This window comes from Triticum aestivum, chromosome 6B, assembly GCF_018294505.1.
Source record: "Triticum aestivum cultivar Chinese Spring chromosome 6B, IWGSC CS RefSeq v2.1, whole genome shotgun sequence".
In the NCBI taxonomy this organism is placed as follows: domain Eukaryota; kingdom Viridiplantae; phylum Streptophyta; class Magnoliopsida; order Poales; family Poaceae; genus Triticum; species Triticum aestivum.
Genome location: NC_057810.1, coordinates 65,535,117 through 65,560,996, shown reverse-complemented (window position 1 = coordinate 65,560,996; position 25,880 = coordinate 65,535,117). Strand labels below are relative to the sequence as shown.

The window sequence follows — 25,880 nt, the reverse complement described above, 5'->3', positions numbered from 1 at the left end:
CATGGCCCTCGTGTACGAACCTTTTTTTTTTCCTTGTTGTCGTGGTGGCTTTTTTTGGTTTCGACGGGGCAACTTTATGGAAATCACCGCACCGGCGAGCTTGATAAGAGGGAGGGGGTGAAGGAGGGAATGAGATTCCAAAGAGGCACCGCGGACCCGCCGGTCATGTATCCGAGGAAGCATGGTTGTATCTTATGTTTTTTTTAGAATGGTTGTATCTCATGTATGGGCCCATAATCGATCCGAGCCCAGAACATCTCTCCCTCACTCCCCAGCCCAACTTTATAAATCCGGGCAGAGGCAGGCCGCACTCTCACTCTCCGTCTCCTCGCCAGCGACAGCGAGCAGTGAGTCTTGCGGCGTCAGTGTGGAGAGTGGCGGCGGCGACGCGACCGACTCCGGCAGGCGCCTCCCGATCACCACCGCCTTCTCCCCCGCCGGCAGCCGCAATGGCGAACAGGGGAGGGAAGGGGTCGTACCCCCCGTCCAACTCAGGTGACCCCCCTTTCGTTCGTTTTATCCCCCCCTTTCCCCGTAATTTTTTTGCGTCGATGTCTCAACCCTCGACCAACGCGACCTTCACCGGATAAAGCCCGGTGGGTGTCGGGCTCTTCGGCATCTATCCGATGCGAACGGCTAAGGATTAGGGTTTGCAGAACGCCTAGGGTTTTGTTGTCATGGATGATAGTGGTGCCCTGGCGGGTGGGCATCGAAAGGACACGAATCTTGGCTATTGGAGAAGGTTTAGATCCAATCTGACCGGTGCGAGGGCTGATGATTCGGTTGTTTATATGGTTTTGGTCGGATTTTGTTATGGGTGTGTGATATATCCACGACAAAACATAGCTGTTTGTTCAGGGCTTCTTTCGACTGTAGGACTTTTGGAGGGTTCCAGCCCTTCAGAATTTTCTTGCTACCACAATGCCCTTTGGATTGTGGAATTGGATCGGATTATCTGTTTATGTGCGCTTATAGAAATAGATCTGGCTACTATTTGTTACCAAATTGATCTCAACAACTTTGCTACTGGTTGTGTCACACTCATATGTGGGTGGGTTCTGATAATTTGGTGTCTCAAGGAAAACTGGAAAAGTAGATAATTGAGTTGATCACGACACAGCTTGCTCAAAATGACAATGCATTAAAGGTTGCTGGGCATTGTGGAATCACTAGCATCCTATTAGTCTACCGAATGGTCCTTCCCTTCAACAAGAGAGAGAATAACGCATCAAACAAGAGAGAGAATATCCGTGGATTTGTCTTGCATGTCTTCCTTGGAAGAAGTTCTGCTGATTTTGGTGCAGTTAAGCACATAAACTTGGTCTGTGTATTTAAATTCCATGCTTGAGCATCTTGGTGTTTTTTTTTAATTCTACTCTGCAAAGGAAGATCGTCTGTTAATGTAGGACATATTTGGTTGGTGACTAATTTTGCCACACTACTTCTGCCACACTTGCCTTAGCTTAGGTGCTCAAATTCTTAGCTTCACTTTGGATTGCCCAAGGGAATTTCGCCACACTTTTTGTGTGTATGACATGTGGACTTATTTTGAACAAAAGAATCTTGCCTTAGGTGTGGCTAGAACCAAATACCCACCTAACTTGGTCAAACTTGCCTAACTTGATACGTGGCAAAGTGTGGCAAGGTGTGGCTGGGAACAAAGCAGCCCCGTAGTTAAACCAACCTTCACTATTTTGGTAAAGGTGGATCAAATGTAGAATTAAACTAGAAACTGAGGTATATGCCTATTCTAAAATATCACATGTGTGATATGCTCGTGGTTCTGTGATAGTTAGCGTTTTTTCATACCCGTGTCAGAACGGCTTATGACATGCCGTAAATTCTCTCTCAAGAATATACTACTTTGGAGAACATGATGATTTATCCCTTGCATATTTGAAGTGGTCCGAGCACTACTCACTTGGCCAATGTATGATTAGCTTTAACTTCTTTTACGGGGTAAGGGCTGATGAGTCTTTGTGCCTCACTAATATGCTTGGATGTTTACTAGCAATAGGTTATCTATTTCGCAGCATCTTAGAAACACACACTACAACCTTGTTGTCTTGTTGAAATGCGTGAAATGGAGTGATGTACATGCATCAAGTCTGCATATTGTTGGGTATTTTTGGAATTAATTTAAAATATCAATATTTAGCAGCACTATCACCAAAGAACTAGCCATGGGCATGGGTGCGTGGAAGTTAGCTATTCACGTGGCAGAGCCATGACTTGGTTTCGAGATCTTGTGGGTTTCAAGTCTAGCGTACCGCAACTTGTTTGGAACTGAGAGGCTTTAAGTCAAAATAAAGTGAAATTGCGGGGCACAACAGCAACAAGACAACCACTGCCTATATCTTGAGTTATTGATCTCCATTTCCGCTTCATCCCACCTCCAACTTTCCTCCTCTTCTCCTCTTCTCCAGATCTACTCCACCACCGCCTCCCATGGCGTCTCCAGCCAGAAACCTTAACCCTAATCCGAACACTAACAACCCCGATCGTCCCTTCGACATGGGTATTCTCTTCGGGTCGCCTCCTAACCCGGAGCCTACCGCCGTGCCCATGTTCCCTGCTGCTGCCGTTCGGCTACTCCCACCCCTCGGTCACCTCTCCCTTTCACGGCGTCCCCTACCTCCACCACATGCTGAATCTTCACCCCCCTATGCCCCGCCCAGCGATCTCCTTCCCGGTTCCAAACTTAAATGGAAACCCTAGCGCCGCCTTGGGTGGTGGCTATCTTCACTACCCGCAGCATCTCCGATACCTCATACCCTGCTCAGTCAACTCCTACATGCGTAACCTGAACCTGAGTGTTAACCTCAGAGCCTCCTTGAGCCGCCAGCAGGATCGCCAATCTCCCATGGCCAGCTCAGGCAACTCCATCCACACACTGAACCCGAACAGAAACCTGAACCTGAGTGCCAACCCCAGCGCCGCCTCGCACGGCCACTACCTTCAGAACACGCAGGCTATTCGACAGCCCATGTCCCGCCCAGTAATATCCTCTGCCATGCCAAACCAGAGCGACAACCCCCGCACTGCCTCAGGTGCCAAACCCGAACATAATAAAGGTATTTATGTCTGACATGGAAGTTTTTTGATCTAAGATTTTTATGGTATGTTTTTTTGTTGTTCAGTTTTGTGATCCTGCTATATGATGATTGATGATTTTACAGCTTTATCAAAATGAATGCTGTGTCAGTTCAGCGTTCGAAGGCAAGTTTAGAGTTTGGCAGATTTCTTAACTGATTTATTCTGACAGGAGCACCGAACGGAAGGCAGATGGTTCTGATTTCTGATGATTCTGATTCTGATTCTGATGGTAATAATATTGCCCAATCTCGTCATTAAACATTTTCCAGGCAACAGTTTATTTAAATCTAGTTTTACTGCACTTATCACAGCTCTGCTCCATGAGAAAATCCTTTGTTGTTTGCTTTTGTTATAAGAATATCACTTGTGTCTGCTAGCACGTTACGAGCTATCTGTCTGACATGATCAGCATCCATTGTGTTTTATTTATCACTGTCAGAAAATTTCATTTGTACGGTTGTACCCTGCTACCCTAGGGCTTAGGCCATCTTTAGCAAGAAGGGGGTAAACTTTTATGTTTGAAAACATGAAATGATACTTGTTTGTTCCAGTAAAGAATCATTTGACTAGAAGAGTCTCACAACCTTCTATGCTCGCCAAATACTTATCTTGGCAGCCTTCATAGGATTGATCAAATACTACAGAAAAAATGTCGGAAGAGAATTATACCATGTTTGTGGTTCCCCTTTGGTTTTATTTGCAGATGATTTGTTGACTATTTGTTCATAGTTGATGTTATTTACCATTACACTGAGTGTGAAAGGACACTTCATATCATTTGTAGTTGAAGACAAGACACTGTTGTTTTGTTTCACCAATTTATGGCTGTGCATAACAAATGGTAATCATTGAGCTGCTTACATTGTAACTGTTGCAGTATTTGATAGGGCAGTATATCTGATTACAGTACATAAATAAGCACTAAAATTTACTGTATTGTTGAATGAAACTTCAATGTGAATAATATATTGATATATAGTTGAAAATATACAAGAACCTCATATATCACTGCCTGTATTTAGATTTTTTCGAAGAAGAGGCTCCCCCCACACACTCCAAGTCAAATGGGAAAGCTTCATCTGATAGCCTAAAAACTGGTGGAAAGGCTTCATCCTTTTCTAATGGTATGTATGCATCATTTTGTACTTTTGCTATACATTGCTGATAAAACTAAAAGTTTTAGTTATACAATCGATTGCCTTTCTGTGTCTTACATATCTTCCTTTCATGTATTATGTTCTCATAGGAGAAGGTAGCAAAGGAGGGAAGGCATTTAGTGCTGGGAAGGGTGGGAAGGGCTCCGCATCAAATGCAAAGCCTGCAATGTCTGATGCAGAACTAAAGCTTCAGCTTGGTCAGTTCCTTCCATTGAAAAATCCTCTATTTTTCTAGAAGCTTATTTTTTGTCATAGTAACCTTAATAGTAGTTAAAGTTCGGTAGTTTATGGAATTTCAGTAGGCTCTTTACTTGAGAAGTTCTGTATAATGAGATTGTTAGTTTTACACCATTTGAAACGGGCACACATCAAGCTGATTCCCGCATAACAATTGGTTGCAGATATGTCTCCTAATTCTATATTGTTAACAAACTGTGAAGCAGCAGAAATGTTGCAGAAAATTCAGGCACATATGGCTATCTTATCAGAGGATCCGAAGATAAAAATTCCTGAGTAAGGAACATCTGTTGTTTTATTTCTGTTCCGCTAATAATTGTTTATGTGGTGTTCCAGTCTGTTAGTTTGTGTGCCTTCATGTTTACTCATTTCTTCTTGCACCGGCAGGTCGTTTGACAAGGCCTTTCAATATGCAAAAGAAGGAAATCACTTCACCTCTGCGAAGTTGGTGAAAGAAATCCTGGAGTATCCTTTATTTTGATTAAGAACTAGTATTGGAGATTGCATGTGGTTACGCAGTTAAATTGTTCCGCCAAGCAACCACTTTGTAGTTAATTTCCTTGACTCGTAGCTGCAGACCCCTTAAAGACTATGGTGTTAATGATGGCGAGGTTCGTAACCCTTCTTTTCCTCTCACCTTCTTGTATCTCATTTCCATCATCTCAACATGAAATGGCTTGTTGTACCTGTAACAGATATGCATGATAGCGAACATTGGGCCTGAGACCATTGAAGAGGTTTATGCACTCATACCGTCTCTCAAGGTCAGTGTCTTTTGCTGACATTTGGGATATATGCCATTTTATATATTACCAGGAACAGGAGCTCAGTCCTGCAAAATCCAAATTTCTTTGCACAGGCCACTAGGTCGATCAATGAAGGCAAGATTCCGGAGGCCCTTACAGCCCTCGCTAACATAAAAGCCTCCAAGTGAACCTCAGCTACACAGGTAACCCGGGGGTAAATCTTTGAACCACACCTCTTCCTGATCGCTCACCTTTCTTAATGATCTGAATTTCTGAATGGGTTCTTAATCTTAAACATATATGCAGCTGATCAGGCAATGAAGAATCCGCAACGGATGCCTCTGTGGTGTATGGATGTTAACCGAAATTCTTTTGAGGGCCGAAATCAAGTTGTGTGTATGTGGAAACTGTACTATGCCTAGGTCTGGATGATTGAACATTGACTTTTGGAAACTAGCTGCAGGTTTAGCTAGAGTGGTTGAAGTGATGTACTCTGAATTGCCAAGTGGTACCTGATGGTCTGGCTCGCCTGGACGATGAAAACTGTTGTTGTGGCCTGTGTGTTTATGCACCTCTGCTTGTCTGTTTACTTTTCTGTGAGTCGTATTCTTCTGGCTGCAGTTTTTTACTTCTAATTTGGGAAGTAATATATTTCGTAGAGCTGTTTGAAAAGGATTTTGTTTTCTGTAGACGGCAGCTCTGGTAGGGCAGGTTGAATTTGTAGGTTCTGCCGTTTTAGCTAGAACGATTAACATTCCAACGCAAAATATATTTTATTTGAATGTGTAGTTTTAGCAGTTTTAGGGCTCCTCCTTTGATTCAAAGGAATCTAACAGGAGATTTTGAGGACTTATAGATCCTTAGAGCATCTCTAGCAGGTCCGGTAAAGCCGTGCCCTGCAAATTCGTTTACGGTAGACCTGTAGAAAAATTTTGCGGTACCGCGAGGCCCCATGAGCTCCTAGGTTATTCCTTTTGTGATAGATGCAGCCACAGCTTGCCCAAGTAGTTCTACATGGAATTCATTTTGCAAATCAATTAGGCTGTTAGAAGCTGGTCATCCAGTATGACTGTGAAGGAGTTGTTGATACTCTTCGGGACACTCTTCGGGACGAAGGGTTCTCCGACATTTGCTGCTCCAATCTTCGAGGACATTCGTATTCAGACTAACTCTTTTGACAGACTTTTGTTTACATATTGTCCAAGGGAATCAAACCGGGTGGCGCATACGTTTGCCCATGAATGTGATTTAGATAGTTGTGTTTGGGGGCATGATCCCCCTAGTTTTATTTTGTCTTCGTTGATTGATAATGTAAGTGTGGCTTAAATTAATAAAGTAAGCCATGATGTAATTCCGTCAAAAAAAAAGTGATTGAATCCTGTGTAAATCTTGGTGTAAATAAAAGGTGACTGAATCCTAAGGCCAACTCCAACACGACGGCCCATTCGTTTGGCCGCGTCCGTTTGGGTCTAAGTGAACAGAAAACGCGACTCAACGTAGCGATGCAAACGAGGATGGATGTTGGCGTAGCTACGCAACAGACACCCGCGTTGTCCTCCTCATGTCCTCCCCTGGCTCTCCTGTCTGTGGCACAATGGTAACTCTTCCCCCTTCCCCTCCACACACACTAACCCGGCCTTGTTGCCCTCGCCATCACCCCAGTTCCGGCCGCTTCGCCACTGCCCCAGGCCCCATCGCCCATCCATCAACAGCCCCACCGCCATCGCAACCAGCAATGCCCACATTTGCCGACATTTGGTAGCCGCTCCTCGCCACGGTTAGGAGCACTACAAGGCACGCCTACCCAGGTTGTTGGCACTACCTGCCTCCACGATCACTGTCGGAGGGCGCGTGCTTTGACATGCCTATTGCTAGTATGGGCAGAGGGCATTGCCCTGCACTGACCGGGACTCGACCACGACTGCCTTCGTCGTCGTCCGCAAGTTGTTCGGGCATTTGCCCGCAAGCTACCATGGTGGACAGCTCGGATGATATTGTTTTTACAATAACTTCATATGTTCATCAGACGATTCATCGTCCTACGATGAGGATTCTGTGGTTGCTACTTTGGTTGTCAATGAGCACATTGCTAGTCAGCGACCTAGGTTTGGGTATCAATCTCGGGCCATTCTCTGGGTTGAATCGTAACAGAGAGAGCGTCCATTGCATACTGTACAACGATTATTGCAATTTCATTGACACACTATACACTCCCAAGCTTTTTCAGCGATGCTTCCGGATGACGAGACATATGTTAAACCATATTCGGTAGGGAGTGGTGGCGTATGATGATTACCTAAATGCAAGCATGATGCCCTTGAAAAGGGTTGCTTCTCCTCTTATTAGAAATGTACTGCAGCTGTTCAGATGCTTGCATCCCGATGATTTTGTGGATGAGTATGTCCGCATGAGTGACTTCATATGCCTAGCGTATTGTATAAGTTTTGTAAACTTATGGTTGCAGTGTTTGGCCTGGAGTACTTGAGAAAACCAAATGTTGTGGATACAACCCGGTTGTTGGCGATCAATGAATCTAGAGGCTTTTTGGGAATGCTTGGTAGCATAGATTGTATGCACTGTGCGTGGAATAACTGTCCATTTGCTTGGAAAGGGCAATATAAGGGACATGTTAAAGCTTGCATGGTCATACTTGAAGATGTGGCATCACAACTTCACAAGATCTCTGGATTTGACACTCTTTTATTGTCATGACAGGTTCTCATAATGACATCAACATGCTTCAGTGCTCATCAGTGTTCGCAAGGCTTTCAGAAGGCAACTCCACATAGGTCAACTTTGAGATCAATGGCCACAAAAACAACAAGAGATACTACCTAGTTTATGGTATATCTATCCTCAATGGTCAACTATTGTGAAAACAATTCCCAAGCCCGTGGGAGAGTAGGTTTTCCTAAGGACAAAAGAGTACTAGGAAGGATGTTGAATGTGCTTTTGGTGTTCTCCAATCTCGATGGCTATTGTTAGGCACCCTGATAGAACATGGAGCCCTCGGAGGATGTGGAAGATGATGACCGCTTATGTGATCATGCACAACATGATTGTAGCTGACGAGCATCTTTGATCAAGGGTGGGATTTCCAAGGTAAGAACGTTATGCCTGAGTATGGAGCGGTAACAACACAGATTATCCAATTTCATCAAGAAATATGTGATTGAACAACTCACATTCAATTTTAAAATGATTTGGTTGGGTATATATGAACTCACGTAGGAAACCAATGGGTGTCTCGGCTCCTTTTCTTTCAACGTATTTGGTATAATTTTAAATTCATTTGGTTGTAATAAACTATGAGGTTTTTATTTATTGTGATGGAAAAATTATGTGACGTATTTGGTTGTAAGCTATGTGCAATGTTTTGTTTTGTTTGACTGTATATGTATAAGGGCATCTCCAAAGCCGACCCTCAAACCACCCGCATAAGTTCATACCGTGCTGTCCGGACGTGTTGTGCCAACCAACACGGGTCTGTATCGATTCCCCAAGCGGTCTAGACGCACTTTTTCATGCAAAAGTGGAAGCGAAGTGTGTGTGTGTGGGGGGGGGGGGGGGTTGGGCTTTGCAGGAGTCCGGACATAGGACTCCGACACCCCTGGCCCACTAAATCCCTCCTTCCGGTCCCATTTTCTTCCATTCCGTCACATCTCCCCTCTTGCTTTGCATCTCCACACTCCTCCGCCTGTTGTCGCCGTTGTACTACTTCGGCTGGCACACATGCATTGCTGGACCTCCGCAACCAGCACCGACCCGCCCGCTCGCCTTTCACGACGGTCTCATCCACCCAAGACCCGTCCTGTAGACGTCAACCATGGCGCACACCATGCCCGTAGGTGTTCAGTCAAATACTCAAATGTCATTGAACTTATTTTCAAACACCATGTCATTTTTAGAGTACAAAGGATGGCGGGGTACTCGACCAGGAACTCCACTCGACCATGAAGGATGACCTATCGTGTGATGCGTGGTTGGCTGTATCCGTGGATTTCATAGGTAGGGGCAGAGGTGGGACCTTCTGGCAGCAAGTGCATGAATCATTTCACGCACGAAAGTACATGACGCCGTACGACACGCCCATCATCCATGATTGCAATGTGAGGGCATTAGTGTACCGATGATATGCCATCTAGACCAGCGTTACCAAGTTTTCTGGTGCAGTTAATATGCTGGAGCCAAGGTGACCATTGCGCGCTGCAGCCAATGATATCGTAAGTTTTGATTCTTCTTGTTCAACTTACAGATTGAATCATTCATTCACTCAATGTTGCTCTACACATTGTATAACCCGCATGCGCTGCCATGATGTATCACAGGTATACCCGGTCATCCCTCGGACCGGGCCAGGCCTACCAAAGCCCGACATGAAAAACCTAGGCCCGAGCCCGGCCCGGCCTGACCATCAGGCCCAAGCCCGGCCCAACATGCAAAAAGCCCGTCAAACCTCGGGCCTCAAGCCAGGCCTCTTCGTTAAACTGCAAATACGACGGGCCCAGGCCTGGCCCGGCCTGACCATCAGGCTCGAAATCTAGGCCCAGGCCCGGCCCATGGGCAAGGTCGAGTCAGGCCGGGCTGCCCATTGCTAGGTACAATCACAAGGCAGAGGGGCGGCCATTTATGCACATGTACCATTGGATAAAGCTGAAGGAGCAGTATGTGTGAGACATGAAAAACTTGTTGAACATCCGATTAATCTCGTTGAATTTAAACTTTTATTGTATTAGGCTTACTTGCATAACATGTATGATTGATTTGTGATATTTTCTATCCGGACTTGAATGAAATCCACCGTTTTGCATGAATTTCATCCACTTAGTTCAAACAATGGTTGAAATGTATGCGAACAATGTTAGATGACCGGCTCCCACATCTGTGTCCGTGGATGCTGGAGCAAATTTACGGGTCACATTGGAGATGCCCTAGTCAGACTAATCACAACTACCAAGACTCTAAATACTTAGCTCGGAATCAGATACAAATTCAACAAAATCTGGCAAAAATCTCAGACGCCTGATACAACACGCAAAATAAATCAAATAACAACACGCACAATAAATCAAATAACAGACACATGCGCACACACCAAAATGCAAGCAAGATAAATTTACAGGGGAGCCCGTCACAAGATGCTTGCTTGAAAAGCATAGATAGAGCAGGTTAAATGAAACGCAGGGTAACCGAAGCAAGTAAATGTGCCATCAACCAACATGCCAGCTGACTGATGCATACAGAAACTAGATGATCGACGCAGGTTGTCAAATTAAGCAATTAATTCCTACAGGTGCACTTCACAGCAGAGTACAGACCGGTGCATGCTACATAGAGAGTCAATCTGAAGGTCCAACATACAAAATACAAGAGCCTGATCCCTGCCTACAGCCAACAACCCATTTCTTCTTCATCTCAGTCACCAGAATGTAGCTCTAGATACCTGTGAAGTAAGCAGTATCACCGTCAGTCAAGCAATTGTCTAGCACTACTATTTATTCGCAAAAAGCCGCTGGAGTTATTCTCCTAACTTTTGCAAGACCCAAAACAGTAAACATGAGCTTCATCACTATTGTGGAAATTCAGCCAAAAGTTTTGAAGGTAGATCATCTCAGCATTATTAGACAATTCAACATTAAACAGAGTCAGAGAACAACAATAAGGTAAATTGGAGCGTAGTGGGCAGTACCACACCATCAACTTCTAACATCACAAGTATTTGGCTATACTGGTCCTTCAGCTTCTAACATTACAAGTATTTGGCTATACCGGTCTGAATAGAGCTTAAAAGAACAGTGGGCATAAGGCGGCTCATGGTGGAGGAAAGCACAAAAAGATCTGGTTTCTAGCTCATACACATACTTTTCAGAAATGCATGAGCTTAACTAGTCACTAACAAATAGAATTTCATCAAATATATGCACTACAAGCCAGAAGCAAGGGATCATGTACGAAGTTTTAAATAGCACGCTAAGCCTCTTAGCGGCGGGCCGCGGACCTCTTCTAAATGCTATAGCGGTGCTATAGCGAGCTATTTAAAATATTTGCTCATGTGTTTGGACAAAAGACCCTTAGCGCAGTACCTCTTTTAAACGCTATAGCAGATCTATAGCGGGCTATTTAAAGCCATGATCATGTATCATCTTATTAATTGATACTACCTCTGTCTCAAAATATAAGACGTTTTTTAGGCTATTTTATAACCTACAAAAACGTCTTATATTTTGAGACGGAGGGAGTACTTCTTTTGGTCCAACAGTTCCACCACTACTAGTAAAAACTAACAAAAGTTATTAGTAACTAAAGCAGTTGTTATGATGAATCTAGTCATGTAATTTTGATCTTGTGTTTTATATTATGTATTAAACATTCATGTGGCCAAAAGTGAAGAAATTAGACTGCATACAAAGCATAACTACATATAGTGCCTAATGGCCGAATTGGCAGACAACAAGTGCCATGCTAATAAAATGTTCAGCAAAACAACACAACAGTAGAATAATCATCCCGACACCAGAATTATCGTCCATGAAACTACAATAACTGCAAGCAAAATGAAAACAACAGTATTTGATTTAATGAAGCCACAGCCTTCAAAGTATTGTCACAATCATTTGTTCACTAGGTATCACAATAATCCAAAATAAGCAGCAATCCAAAACGACATGCCTGTACATCCATATAAATAAAGGAACTATGAAACCATATGCTCATGTGTTTTTAGTTATCAATTCTTGTATGCACGGGCCAACATGCAAATCACACTAGGACATGATAGACAATAACCACATGGAAAAAAGTCAAGGCAATGTCATGAGAGCAAAACAAAAGGAGAAATATATCATGAAAGCAAAGTAATGGGCTAGTGGTTCATTTTCTAGTACTTTGTACTTAGCATGACAGTGTTCTAGTACTTAGCATGGCAGCATTCCCATATCTGAGGGGCACAAGCGTATGCGCGATAGCATGGCAGCATTCCCATATCTGAGGGGCACAAGCGTATGCGCGAATACGGAATGGGGAAGGGTCCAAACTCCAAAGTCATCAGTCACTGAAAGGGCTAGAGGAAGAAGAGCCCACAGTAGCAGAATAACTTGGGGAGTACTAAGGACGAGGTATAACCAAAAAGCAAAGAAGCTGGAAGGAATGGAGGGGCAAACAAAAGGGCACATCCACTAGATAGGTGCAGAATAGGAGTACAAGATAAGCTTACCTGCTCAATTAGTAGATCAAACAGCATATCCAACGGACAATCATCTTATTTATTGACCAAAAGCTCAGCCCTGTCGCGTCCACCAGAAACAGATGTTCCTACGAGCATAAGAAGTCAAACAATTCGTCATGTGGGGCAAAGTATGTGGCCGCCGCAGCATGGTTAGTGGCTTAGTGCTTTCCCTATCCTTATGCTATCAAGCTTTGCTATTAACTCGTATAATGAGAGCTATCTATTGTAAACAATATCAAGCTATCAAGAAACCAGAGACAAAAGACAATACGCTCCAACCCGAAGCAAAAGACACAAAGACATTCTCATGAAAGACAAGCAAAAACCAGGAGGCATCAAGTAGATTTTCAGATAAATCCATAGCTGTAATTCAAGAAAAATAACTCAGCTTGGTACAACAATACTAAAAAAAACACCTCTTGTCAAATCTAATGAATTTTCCCGAACAGCAGACACTCATCAATTCTATAAAAATGAAATAAGAAAACATAGTATTAGCTGCTCAGAACAGAGAAGTTATCTGGAGCTATTTTGAGCTTGCTCCACACCATGCAAATTATCTTTAAGTGGTCATTTTAAAATTATCTTCAAATAAATTTAGCACGAAAAGATGAAAATGAACTCTGGTTATTATTTTTTTCCTTCTACAAACGGACTTGCTAATAATAATATACATAATTTTCAAAGCAAGTGGTTATTATGGATTTAAGATTGTTAGCAATATCAGCAAAGACAACAATACAGAATAAAGCCAACTTCCAACTTTTGTGTACCATTAGAGGAAAAATGTCACTGCAGGTATGCACTACCATTAGACAATTATTGCATCTATCAATGGGCAGATAATGACGAAATTTATTTCGATTGTCCTACAAAGAATTTGCCAATCTTGTATTCAGAACAGACATCGCTATACATTAAAGAGATCATCAAGCAGCAAAAGAAATCACTGGTATGAAACTAACTGAAATTGTTGGCTTAACAAGAATGATGTGAACGTAATTGCATCAGCCAATTATCAAAACACAACTTGGTTTTGTTGTACCCGAAATAAAAGGCATGCTATTACCTGCACTGTAGACACTTTCAAATGGATGGTAGTAAGAAAAGATCATGGTTTTATAAAGATTCTTGAACTCCAATGACTCAAGCTGGATCATCAATACACCGATAACTGTCCACAGAAACACCACATTATTCTGCTCAGCAAACCCTAGTATCACTAGAAGCCCTTTCTCCTCCGGTTTTATGGGAAGTAGCTTGTCCAGTTCAATAGTTCGTGCAAGCCCCCATGAAGCACCACCATCACAATCGATCTTCCTCTTCCATAACTGGGCGGTGTAGTCAGAGTTCAACACAACGAGGAGACCCAGCCCACCACCCTCGGCCCGCATAACCGTGAAGCACTTGCCCTGGCCATACATATCCAGTGGCATCCTTATCACAGCTAGACTCTGCTTTTCCAAATCAAACTCAAGAATTCCAACCATATTCCCAGTAAGCTTCCAGTAAAGGGAATCTCCAGCTAGCACAGCGTCATCTGTATTAACCATGGTGGGGATACGGTATGGACTATCAGAAGCCTGGTATGGAATCGGTGTTGAGACAAGATTTCCCCATAAGCCGGTCTTTGACGAGTAAACACAGGCGAGCGCCTGTATGTGTTGTTCGTCGTCGCCATCTGCAGCTACCAACACCACCTGGAAGTTTTCGACATCTCCGGCAGCGCGAAGAACCGCCCCGTTGATAAGGGTTTTCTCCGTATCAAACGCTGCGGGAATGGCAATGCGGTGCTGGTCGCCGGTGACGGGGTCCCACACCAGGACCTGGAGACGCTTACGAAGGAAGATGAGCATGAGGCCATGGCGACATCCAAGGGACATAGAGCAGCTGTCGAAGTCATCGCAGTGGAAAGAGAAGCGCCCGTGGGGGACGCGATTGGGGGCCCCCAGAGTGGGTAGGAAGGAGAGGCCATTAAACCTGTCGAAGAAGCCGAGGAGGGAAGGGTTGCGGCGGTGGTGGAGGCGGAAGCGGCGGAAGAAGCCGGGGTAGGAGACGAGGCGGCGCCAGCGCTTGCAGACGAGGGATGCGCGCGGGAGGGAGGAGGGCTCCGGGGGAAGGCGGAGCAGGATCTCGCAGAGGAGGTCGTCGTCGTCCAGCGGCGCGGACGCCGGCGAGCCGGCGTGGCGGCGGCGGCGGCGGCTACTCATCTCGCCCTAGGTCGCTCGCGTGGGGACTGGCAGTGGACTCGGACTTAGCAGGAGACACTGGTCCGTGGGATGTGAAGTGGAGTGAGAGCCCGTGACTATTTCACTTTGCCTTCACTGTTCGAGAGCCCATGGCCCATGGCCACATAAACATTTAAGCCCATGATCCTTCCATATTTTTTATTTTTGTGAGTAACATTTTTTGGAAGTAAAATTCTTCCATTCCCCCTCGTTTTCTCCGATGTGAGAAAAGCCCAACCTAAAATTTTGATCCCACGTGAAAGACAAATGTGGCTTGCTTCTTCGACGATCCTCCCGACGGCTTTCCTTCTGCTCTCGGTTGTCCAGGGAAGGTGAGAGTGCAGCGGGTGTATGTGTGCCTAAGGCGTGGTGAGGACCGCTAGCTTTGCCTGCTCTGGGGTTACAACCGCCCAACGATCCGACGGTGCGGTGCCTTCTAGCATAGGCGAGAGGATAGGGTTCTTCTTCGGGGTTGGAAGATGGGGGTTCGTTGTTTTAAGTTCCATGATCAGGCGGCTCTCGGTGCTTTCATGCTAATGACTGATCCTCAATGCTACTTTGCTTCCCTGTCTTTGCAGCAGGCTTCGACATTGCTAGCATGAATTTCTATGTGCTGTCTGTGCGTGCAGTAGTGTGTGTTGCATTGTAATCTGTTTAGTCAGCTCCCTTCTATCTTTGAAGTCGGCCCAGACCAAGTTAAATTTGCATGTGGTTTATCCCTTTGTCGGGATTTTTCTGCCCAGATTTTCATGAATTAACCGAGCTTTATCCATCTCTTGTGACAAGATATGATGGCAGTTCTGCCGCTGTCATTCAAGATGGGAATGGGTCGGCCCGGCCCTGGCCTTGGACCCGGCCCTGGTGGCCTCAGGGCCAACATAAGAGGCCACGGGCCGACCCATATCGTGAATAGTAGTGGCCTTGTTGGCACAATGGGTATTTCGGGTCGACCCAATTATTAGTGACATGTGTTTTTTCTCAAAAAATAAATTATTAGTGACGTGTGTTTTCTTTTTGTGATATGCCGATAGCTAAAATCCTATAGAGTAGTAATCTAGGGATAGAAGAAAAAATTTATACGGAGATTCAAGTGGTCTAGCTGCTGCATCTGTTCATTGTACATGCATACATTACCTAGACCATTGTAAGCTCGTCTGTTTCTTTCCAGGCATTGTACAGAGATGCATCCATGCGGGTGAATTGTATCTAGCCATCGGATACCGCTAGTACTACTAGTTGACATCAGACTGACGCTCTACCTATTAGTCTCAAATTTACACTAGAGAGCTGGACGGCGCAGGGTGGACGGGCTGACGGTGAGCCGGATAATGAGCTGGACGTGACTGGGACGATGAGCGGGAGGCAGCACCACCGGCAAGGCAGAGATCGGCGAGGGCGACGATTGAGAAATAGCCGTCGTGAGAATAGAGAGCACGAGGTGGGTCGATCCCGCTGACCCAACGGGTTATTTGGTGTCGGCTCTACTGACCCAAAAAAAAATTGAGGCCGACCCATGTGACCCATCGGCCTTGAATTTTTGGGTCGGGTCAGCGACCCAGCGGGCCGACCCGGCCAATTCCCATCTTGAGCTGTCATTGAGATTTCTCCCGGATCTGTGTGTGCTGTGTCACAGCTTATCTATATATTTCTTTCTTTCAACAAAATATATAATATGGGAGCTTAGGATGCTAAGCATGTAGTGCCAGTTATACAGTGTCCATGTCTTGCTTCATCGCATCACTTATGTAAAAGTTTTTTTTTGCAGGGCACTTATGTAAAAGTTTGTCTATCTTAAAGCAAAGGCCACTAGTAGAAAAACACCTAATAGTCCCGGTTCGTAAGGGCCTTTAGTCCCGGTTCATGAACCGGGACTAATGGGTCGTTACTAATACCTTCACCCATTAGTCCCGGTTCAAACACGAACCGGGACCAACGTGCCTCCACGTGGCCCTGTGCGCCGAGCCCAGTCAGAGGGCCTTTGGTCCCGGTTGGTTACACCAACCAGGACCAAAAGTCCATTTTTTTAGAAAAGTGGTTGCTTTAGGGATTTTGAGGGTTATTTTTAGGTTGTTATTAGCTAGCTAACAGAGAGAAGTGTCCTCTCTTATATCTTCGTCCTTGGTTTACCAACGCTGCTGCTATATATGTTTATTTCACCCGCTGATATAATAACTCATGCATGCTTGCATCATACATCATCATATATAATAACAAGTCCTACTAATCATGCATCATCATACAACTTCTACTCGTTATTAATAATAAGTCATACGATCATCATCCTCATAGTCATCGAACCCAACTCTACATAATTGTTCTTAGCACATGATCATCAGTATCAGGTAGGACATGACTTAAACACCCTTAAGGTAAAATAGTATAAAACAATATAGACCCTGACTCTCCATTATGAAGAATGGCGATCATCCTGTTTTCAATTTTTGCCCTTCGTTGATTGTTGCTTCCAAGAAGCTCTTTACGACTGTCCATACATTTTTTCCATTCTTTGATTGTCATGTCTCCACTTCTTTTAGAAACCCGGTATGGACAGTTGAGATTCGTAGGAAGACCTGGTTGTATATTCAAAACATGAAGGCTACCGTGTGTATACATCAGATGAGGCACACAATCATTCGGGATTATCTGTTGAAAAACATAGTAATAACTTCGTAGTTAGCAATGATGTACTAGTTTTAGAAGTGTGCAAAAAGATGCACGGATGTCGTAATAGTAAAAAATCTTACCAGGGTATCTTCATGGTAGTTACCGTAGTTTAACACGTGCACTAGTGGCACGTATTGACCATAATGTTGAGGAGTTTGATTGTAGATATTGTAATTCTCAAGATCAGTACAAAATGCGACCAGATGATTTTTCTCCTGATAAGTTAGTTCGGAGCCTTCGGTGTAGTAGGTTCTGTCTACCATCTTCCGCACATTCTTTTAAGAATGAAAATAAGCTGTCAATGGAAATAAGTTGTCAACTATTTTGAAATAAACAATATAAATTACTTAATAATTATGTTAAGCTCACGTGGGGGAAGAATTGGAGGTGTATCCACAAGGACGAAAATCGAAGGTCTCTCTTGCGCGATTGTAGGATCACCAAGATCCATGGTGACAAGCATAGCCTCATCAAAACCATACATCTTGCAAAGTGATTCCCAGTTTTTGCAACCAAAATGGGTTACACTCTGAGCATTGTACAACTTTACTTGAAAACACTTTTTTTTTGTTTTTTTGTTTCGTGCTTTATTTATTTTATTTTGTTTCTACTTACAACAAAATACTTATTGTTCCTATTTTTATTTTTGTCCAAGATTTTTTATTTTGTTTTCTGCATTATTTATTTTCTTTTGTTTTTTTGCTTTATTTTTTTTAATTCTTTTTGCTTTTAGTTTTAGAAAAATTATAAACTTTCTGTTAGTGCCATTAATTTTCAAATTTGAATACACTTTTTTTGTTTTCTTTTTGCTTTATTTTTTTCCAGTTTTTTTGTTTTATTTTCTGCATTATTTATTTTCTTTTGTTTTCTGCATTAAAGCATTTCAAATGAACTCTGAAAAAGTTGAAAGTTAAAAGTTGGCATGGTATCACGAGGGCCAAACCATAAGACATTAAAGCATTATGTGCCGGGACTAAAGAGGGGTATTGGTCCCGTTTGGAGCCACCAACCGGTACCAATGGACCCGTCTAATTACTTATTTATTTTCTGCAGCTGTTTTTTAGTTGATTCTTTCTGCAACTGTTTTTTTAGTCCCACCTCGCCAAGCGAGAGGCACTCGTAGCTGTTTATAAGCCCTGAGTGCAGAGACGATGAAGAAGAGGCTCAATGCTCACCTGCACGTTGGTTCACTTCAAGCCTTGAGGAATAGGGTAGACTGCACAGAGCTATATGCAGTGCAGTTTACACTATTCCGAAAGGCTTGAAGCGTATTAACTAGCATTGCGCCTTTTTTTATTTTTAATGACTTATACCACATAGAAATAAATAGAAAAAATAAATATAGCAGAAAAGAAAAAAAACTATATAAAAAACTACTCAGAAATAAATAAAAGAAAAAATAGTTGTGATTAACTTTACTAAAATCTTTTTTATTTTTAATGACTTATTACAACTCAGAAATAAATAAATAAAAATAAATATAGCAGAAAAGAAAAAAATTATATAAAAAACTACTCAGAAATGAGAATAGATGCGCTTATAGAGAAAATTCAACCTAAATTCATAATAAATTTCTACTAACTTCAGAGAAATTCAGTATGAATTTAGGTCAAATTTCCTGTATAAAGGCATCTATTTTCATTTTGAGAGGAGCTCAACAAGACAGATAGGGAGGGGTTTATAAACCGATGTGAGCCCCCTTTGGTTGGCGAGGTGGGACTAAACTCTGGCCGCAACGAGGACCAACACTTTAGTCCCGGTTGGTGGTATGAACCGGGACTAAAGGGAAACCTTTGGTCCCGGTTCATGCCACTAACAGGGACCAATGGTGGTGGGCCAGAAGCAAGGCACATTGGTCTTGATTCGTCCCACCAACCGGGACCAAAAGGTCCAGACAAACCGGGACCAATGGCCCACGTGGCCCGGCCGGCCCCCGAGGCTCACGAACCGGGACTAATGGGCTGACCCGGCCTGGACCAATGCCCCCTTTTCTACTAGTGGGCTGTCATCCTTGTGTAGAAGCATATCAATTCTAATAATTATTCTGCTTTGATTTAGAAATACCTGTCCTATTCACAACAGCCTGGTTATTTACCGTCTTTGTCAGGAAGTAAGTTGAGACATTACTTCTTCAAAACTCATAAAAAGACGAATCAAAGTCTTTCCAATATACTCCCTCCGTCCGGAAATACTTAACATTGAACAATGACAAGTATTTCCGGACGGAGGGAGTATCAAAGAACGCAAGTAGCATTGCTCGACCCTAGTCAAACGGACACTTATTTATGCAGTAGTGCCAAATAGCACCAGGTAACTGAGCGTTTAAAATACGAGCTCTGAACAAGATAGAAATTCAACAAAACACATCCAAAATTGGACAGAAACTTCCCTGCCTGATACAACACACACACATGAGCGCACACTTAAATGCAAGGAAGAGGTGAGCTCGCCAGAACATGCTTGCTTGAGAAATGCAAAAACGAAATGAGTAGAAGGTGGTTTCTCGGTGCCAGAAGGGTCGGTCACGGAACCTGCAGAAGTTGTCGGTGAAGAATCCCAAGCAGCAGGCGTCGCACTTGCACAACCTCACAATCAAACATGAACACGGCGGAAGAGGTCAGTAGAAACACTTGTCAACGATGAGCGGTCGGCACCACCCGTGAAAGCCGCAAATAGAGTCGACGTAGAGCCGCATGTGGGAGCCACTGGGGGAGTCGACGTAGAGCGGTCACTACCGCGCACGAAACTCGTGAGAGGATAGAGGAGATCCTCTCACGGCTTCCGTGCGCGGCAGTGACCGCTCTACGTCGACTCCCCTTCCTCTCACAGCTTCGATGCGCGGCAGTGACCGGTCTACGTCGACTCCCCTAGTGGCTCCCACATGCAGCTCTACGTCAACTCTATATGCAGCTTTCACGGCTGGTGTCGACCGCTCATCGTTGGCAAGTGTTTCTACCTCGACCTCTCCTCTCATGGCTTCCGTGCGTGGCAGTGACCACTCTACGTCGACTCCCCTGGTGGCTCCCACATGCGGCTCTACGTTGACTCTATATGCGGCTTCCATGGGTGGTGTCGACCGCTCATCGTCGGCAAGTGTTTCTACCTCGACCTCTTCCGCCATGTTTAGGTTTGCGCGTGAGGTTGTGCAACTGCGACGCCTGCTTGCTGCTTGGGATTCTTCACCGATAGGTTCTGCAGGTTCCGTGACTGCTTGAGAGGAGTCGACATAGAGCGGTCACTGTCACCGCGGGCAAAAGTCGTGAGAAGAGTCGACGTAGAGCGGTCACCGCCACCGCGGGCAGAGGCCACAAGAAGAGTCGACGAATAGCGACCAACCAATGCAGCCTGCTGAAGACGTCTTAGGGGACAACGTCATAGACAAATGAGCACCAAGCGACGACGCATGTGTGAGACGGGATCAATATAGGGAACACCGTCGAAAGTTGGTGGGCAGCGAAGGAGATGCAAGCCTGACGGACACAACATTTTTTTAACTCTCACTTCTTTTTTTTCTCTCTCTCTTTTAGTCACAAACCTTATCAAGATGCACACACCTTGGAAACACCCGGCCAAGGGAGTCAGCGCGAGCGAATCAAAGGGGCAGACACGGCCTGGAGGGCCTTGGCGATCGGAGGACAGGCATCGGGCGGTGGCCTGGGAGCTTCGGCTGGAGGGGAGCAGCAGGGCGAGCGACCTGGAAGTTGATGGCGTCCTCCTGGAGGTGGTGGTGATGGCAGACGACCTGGAGTCCCAGTCTGATCTAGATCAAGGGACTGGCGGCCCGATCTGGAGCCGTCCGTGTGGGCGCGGGCGCGCATAATTCGTTGTGGACCACGGACTGGGGCGCGGATATGGGAGTCGTGGGCCGCGGACTAGCACACAGGTGCAGGAGTCGCGGGACGCAGACTGACGCACAGGCGCAGGCCGCGGACTGGCGCAGGAGTCGCGGGCGTCGTCGTTGACCGCGGATTGGCGCGCGGATGTGGGATGGCACATGCTGCAGCGGCAAGAGAGGGAGGAAGGCAGCACAACCGGCGTGAAAAGCAAGGCTACAGCATGCTGACAGGTCGCAACAGCACCCCGGTAGTTGTCGGGGAAGCAACGGTTTGAGAAACAGAAAGTGAGTGTGCGGATGGGAGAAACGGCGACGGTGGCTGATGGAGGTCAACGGCAGCGCAAGATTGGGTCGGGAGAGCACGAGTTGCACATGCAGAAAAAAAACTAAGGCTCTAATACCATGTCAAGAAAATATGCAACTTGATATTATCAGGAGGCAAAAGCCACACGGGGAGGCCAAATGTCAGAATGCAAAAGGCCAAAGTCCACCATAAATATAACTCTAAACAATTAGTTCATTGGATATCAGTGATCTAAAACAAGCAGCAACATGAAATAGGATACTAATACACCTGTATAAATAAAGAAACTTTGAAAACAGATGCTCAGGTATTGTTAGCTAGCAATTACTTATTCCCTTGTGTAGACGGGACAACATGCAAATCACACTAGGACTTGATTGGCCCATAACCACAGTGGGTAAAAAGTAAAAGGCAATGCTGCGAAGAGTAAAACAGAAACACAAATATATCACTAAAGCAAAGTAAAGGTTAGTGCTTCCTTTCCTACTACTTAGCATGACAACATTCTCAACTCTAAGCAGGCACAAACATATGCACAAATAGGGAAAGAGGAAGAGTCATAAGTCATCAGCCAGTCACTGGAGGGGCTAGAGGGAGAAGAGCCACTACCAGAAGGAACTTGGAGAGTGCTAAGGAGGAGAACAACTGAAAGCAAGGAAGCTGGATGGAAGGGAGGGCAAACAAGGAGCATATCCAGTAGAAAGGAGATAGAACATCAGTGTAGGAGATAAGCTTACCTGCTCAACCAGTAGATCAAATAGCATATCCAACCGGACAATCATCTTATGCATCAACCAAAAGCTCAGCCCCATCGCGTCCATCGCCAACACATGTTCCTAAAAGCATAAGAAGTCAAACAATGTATCATATGGGCAGAGTACACGGCTGCCGCAATAAGGATAAGGTGAAGGAACTGAAGGCTTGATCCTCAAGTCAGCCCCTGATTTCCACATAAAATATATTATCCATATCAAATACTCCCTCTGTAACTAAATATACGACGTTTTTGCAGTTCACATTTAGTTACAGAGGTAGTACATTAGTTGTTCTACAAAGTTAGTTAGTGCATGCCCTATCCAGATGAAACATCTGAAGCTTTCTTATTTACTAACTTGCTATACAAAGAGAGTCCTATATTGTAACCAGTATTAGCTATCAATAAACCCGAAGCGGGAGCTTTGGCTCGCTCACGACATTCGGATGAAAGACATAGAAACGAGATGCATCAACTAGGTATTTAGGTAAATCCATTGCTGTAATTCAAGAAAAGCAACTCAGATTTGATACAATAATGAAACAGATAAACATAATACACCTATTGCCAAATTTAGTGAATATCCCCAAAACAGCGCATACTCATTGATGTCATGCAAATGAATAACATGCACAATCATACAATTAGCTGGTAAAAAATGGAGGCCTTATATAGAGCTAATCTGAAGCTCCTTCCACACCATATTGGAAAACTCATACTAACAATCCTGGCAACATAAGTAATCCTGGTTTAAATTATCTTTAAATAAATTTAGCATGAAAAGATGAAAATGAACACTGGTTATAAATGTTTCCTGGTGCAAATGAACTTGACACACGTAGGACAGTTCTACAAGTGATAAGTTACTCGCAAATTTCAAATGAAGTGGTTATTATGCATTTAAGACTATTAGAAATATCAGCGGAGATAACAATATAGAATGAAGGAAATATTCCAGGCTTAATCTTCCAAAGGATTCAAGTCAGTTTTTCATGTAGTCAACTTCCAACTGTTGTGGATCTCATCTTGAGAAAAAATGACTAAGTTTACTAACCTCCAACCCTTTACTAAGTTTACTAAGTTCAAGTAATGAGGAGGAAGCAAACCAATTGCAGCCCACTGCTTGGCTGCATAACAGAAACTAATTAAAAACCACAGGATTTTTTTACATGTACATAATCATTACACATAGCATCATCGCTATACATTGAGAAACCATCAAGTAGCAAAGGAACAAATGATATGACACTACCTAAATATTTTTAGCTTAACAATAAATCATGTGAGCATTATTTCATCAGCAACCTAGCAAAAAAACAGACTTTTTTTTAGGAAGTAAGCCAGACTATTACCTCCACTGTAGACACTTTCGAATGGATGATAGTACGACAAAGTCATGGTTTCAAAAAGCTTCTTGAACTTCAATGACTCAAGCTCGACCATTAAGACGCCATTAACTGTCCAATAAAACATCACATTATTCTGCTCAGCAAACCCAAGCATCATATAGGGCCATCCCACAGAAAGTAGCTTGTCCAGTTCAATAGTTCGTGCAAGCACCCATGAGGCAATACCATCGCAATCGATATTCCTTTTCCATAACTGAGCATTGCAGTCTGAGTACGGCACAAAGAGGAAACCCAGCCCACCACCCTCGGCCCTCATAACCGTGAAGGAGTTACCCTCGCCAAGCAAATCCACTGGCACCCGTATCACAGCTAGGCTCTGCCTCTCCAAATCAAACTTGAGGATACCAATCAAGTTCCCAGCAAGCTTCCAGTAAAGGCAATTCCCAACCAGCACAGCGTCTCTCGAATAAACCATGGTTTGAAGATTGCACCCAGAATCCTGGTATGGGAGCGGCGTAGAGATAAGATTTCCCCACAAGCCGGTCTTTGACGAGTAAACACAGGCGAGCGCTCGTGTATGTTGTACGTCGTCGCCGTCTGCCACTGCCAGAACCACCTTGAAGTGCTGGGCGTCACCGTCAGCGCGAAGCACCGCCCCGTTGATTAGGTTCTTCTCGAACTCCCGGGGTACGGCAATGTGGTGCTGGTCGCCGGTGACGGGGTCCCACACCAGGACCTGGAAACTCCTCGGAAGGTAGACGAGCACGAGACCATGGCGACATCCAAGGGTCGTGGAGTCGTCGTGATCCTTGTCGCTCGGCAAGGAGAAGCGCTCGGCGGGGACACGATTGGGGGCATCCAGAGTAGGTACGAAGGGCCTACCCTTATATCTGTTGAAGAAACCGAGGAGGGGAGGGTTGTGGCGATGGCGGATGCGGAATCGGCGGACGAAGCCGGGGTCGGAGACGAGGCAGCGCCAGCGCTTGCAGACGAGGGATGCGCGCGGGAGGGAGGAGGGCTGCGGCGGGAGGCGGAGCAGGATCTCGGAGAGCAGGTCGTCGTCGTCCAGGGGCGCGGCCGCCGGCGAGCGGGCGTGGCGGCGGCGGCGGCGGCTGCTCATCTCGCCCTAGAGCTCGCTCGGGGGTGGGGACTGGGGTGGGGAGTGTGGCGTTGGACAGGAACCAGCAGGCAAGTCTGAAGTGGAATGCGATCCCGTGGCTTCTTTTTGGTTCCAACGGCTCGACAGCCCAAAGCCCATGGATCGAATGTGAGAGACCAATGCCCCTACAAAAACATCACAAAGTGTGCAAATTAATATTATCCTTTTTTCTCTAGAAATTAAATTAATTCTAAAAATACTAGGTAATACTTGCTCCAAAATTTATCTATTGTGTATATTTTTATTCTAATTAATTTATCTGAATTCTATTTCGAAATAAAAACTATTAGAAAATGCATCGTTATCTATAATAATATTTCTTGCAGCCTTCATGAACAAATTTAACCCTATCACCACGTGGCCGGCTTGTAGACGAAGCACTCACACTCACTGGCATCACAAAGGAGGAGCCCGTTGCAACACATCACCCTTAGAGCATCTCCACTCGTTCGGCCCCCAGTGCACCAGCCGTTGCTTTTTCGGCCTTGGAGCGATTTAGTTCCCAGCCACGACCCCAGGTGTCGGCCCAAGACGTTATAAATTCAATCTTGACATTTCCCGCTACCCAAAAAACGCCACAAGTATGGCGATCAGCGGCTGCCACATAGTTCGGCGATCACCATGCCACAGTTCGGCGATCAATCACTTGAAAGTTCGGCGTTCAAAAGGAAGGACACGTAGGCAATGCATCAAACGGCGGCGTTGTCCTCCGGCGTCGGACTGGCGGGAGTCAGCGTGCACGGGCTTGTCGGCGTCGGCGCGACTTCTGTGCTGGGCGTCGTGGAGGCATCATTGCTCGGGCTGGCGGCGACGTTGGGGTCAGCGTGGGAGTTGGCGCGGTCATCGACGACATCTGGTTCAAGATGAGGCCGCACTCCACCAGATACCACGCCTTGACCTACTCGTCCATCGTCTACATGTCCGTCCCCATCAGGAATGCTAGGTCGGTGTTCCTCTTCTTCGCGGCGACGTTGGTCCAGAGTAGATCAAGCTTGACGGTGTTGTTCGTCACCAACACCGACCACGGCGCCTCGGATTTCTCTTCCCTCTGGGCGGCGTGGTTCTTGGCGTCGGCTATGCACCGCTCGATGGACGCTTGCAGCCACGCGACAGCCAGCGCGACGTT

General features: G+C 45.1%; 3 protein-coding genes across 6 annotated transcripts; 1 reads left to right on the top strand and 2 right to left on the bottom strand.

Annotated features, from left to right (window-relative positions):
* Positions 1 to 303: 303 nt before the first annotated feature.
* LOC123135810 (DNA-directed RNA polymerases IV and V subunit 4) lies at positions 304 to 5,825 on the top strand. 4 transcript variants are annotated; one of them, XM_044555026.1, is made up of 10 exons: positions 304 to 495; positions 3,266 to 3,325; positions 4,119 to 4,220; positions 4,343 to 4,450; positions 4,700 to 4,766; positions 4,878 to 4,955; positions 5,068 to 5,101; positions 5,186 to 5,254; positions 5,350 to 5,439; positions 5,543 to 5,825. In XM_044555026.1, exons 1-9 carry the CDS (start codon positions 450 to 452, stop codon positions 5,422 to 5,424), a joined length of 639 nt encoding a protein of 212 aa, XP_044410961.1. In that variant the 5' UTR covers positions 304 to 449; the 3' UTR covers positions 5,425 to 5,439; positions 5,543 to 5,825. The 4 variants fall into 4 exon arrangements, with proteins under 4 accessions (XP_044410961.1, XP_044410960.1, XP_044410958.1 ...); XM_044555025.1 differs by having other exon boundaries at positions 4,697 to 4,766; XM_044555023.1 differs by having other exon boundaries at positions 306 to 495; positions 4,655 to 4,766.
* Positions 5,826 to 10,378: 4,553 nt separating this feature from the next.
* Positions 10,379 to 14,753, bottom strand: LOC123135809 (uncharacterized). The gene is made up of 3 exons (XM_044555022.1): positions 13,531 to 14,753; positions 12,450 to 12,547; positions 10,379 to 10,679 (listed from the first exon to the last, which is right to left on the bottom strand). Exons 1-2 carry the CDS (start codon positions 14,669 to 14,671, stop codon positions 12,495 to 12,497), a joined length of 1,194 nt encoding a protein of 397 aa, XP_044410957.1. The 5' UTR covers positions 14,672 to 14,753; the 3' UTR covers positions 10,379 to 10,679; positions 12,450 to 12,494.
* A 2,810-nt stretch (positions 14,754 to 17,563) lies between these two features.
* On the bottom strand, positions 17,564 to 24,775 carry LOC123135808 (F-box protein At5g03970). Its single transcript, XM_044555021.1, has 3 exons — positions 23,599 to 24,775; positions 22,230 to 22,328; positions 17,564 to 17,648 (listed from the first exon to the last, which is right to left on the bottom strand). Exons 1-2 carry the CDS (start codon positions 24,713 to 24,715, stop codon positions 22,276 to 22,278), a joined length of 1,170 nt encoding a protein of 389 aa, XP_044410956.1. The 5' UTR covers positions 24,716 to 24,775; the 3' UTR covers positions 17,564 to 17,648; positions 22,230 to 22,275.
* Positions 24,776 to 25,880: the final 1,105 nt, after the last annotated feature.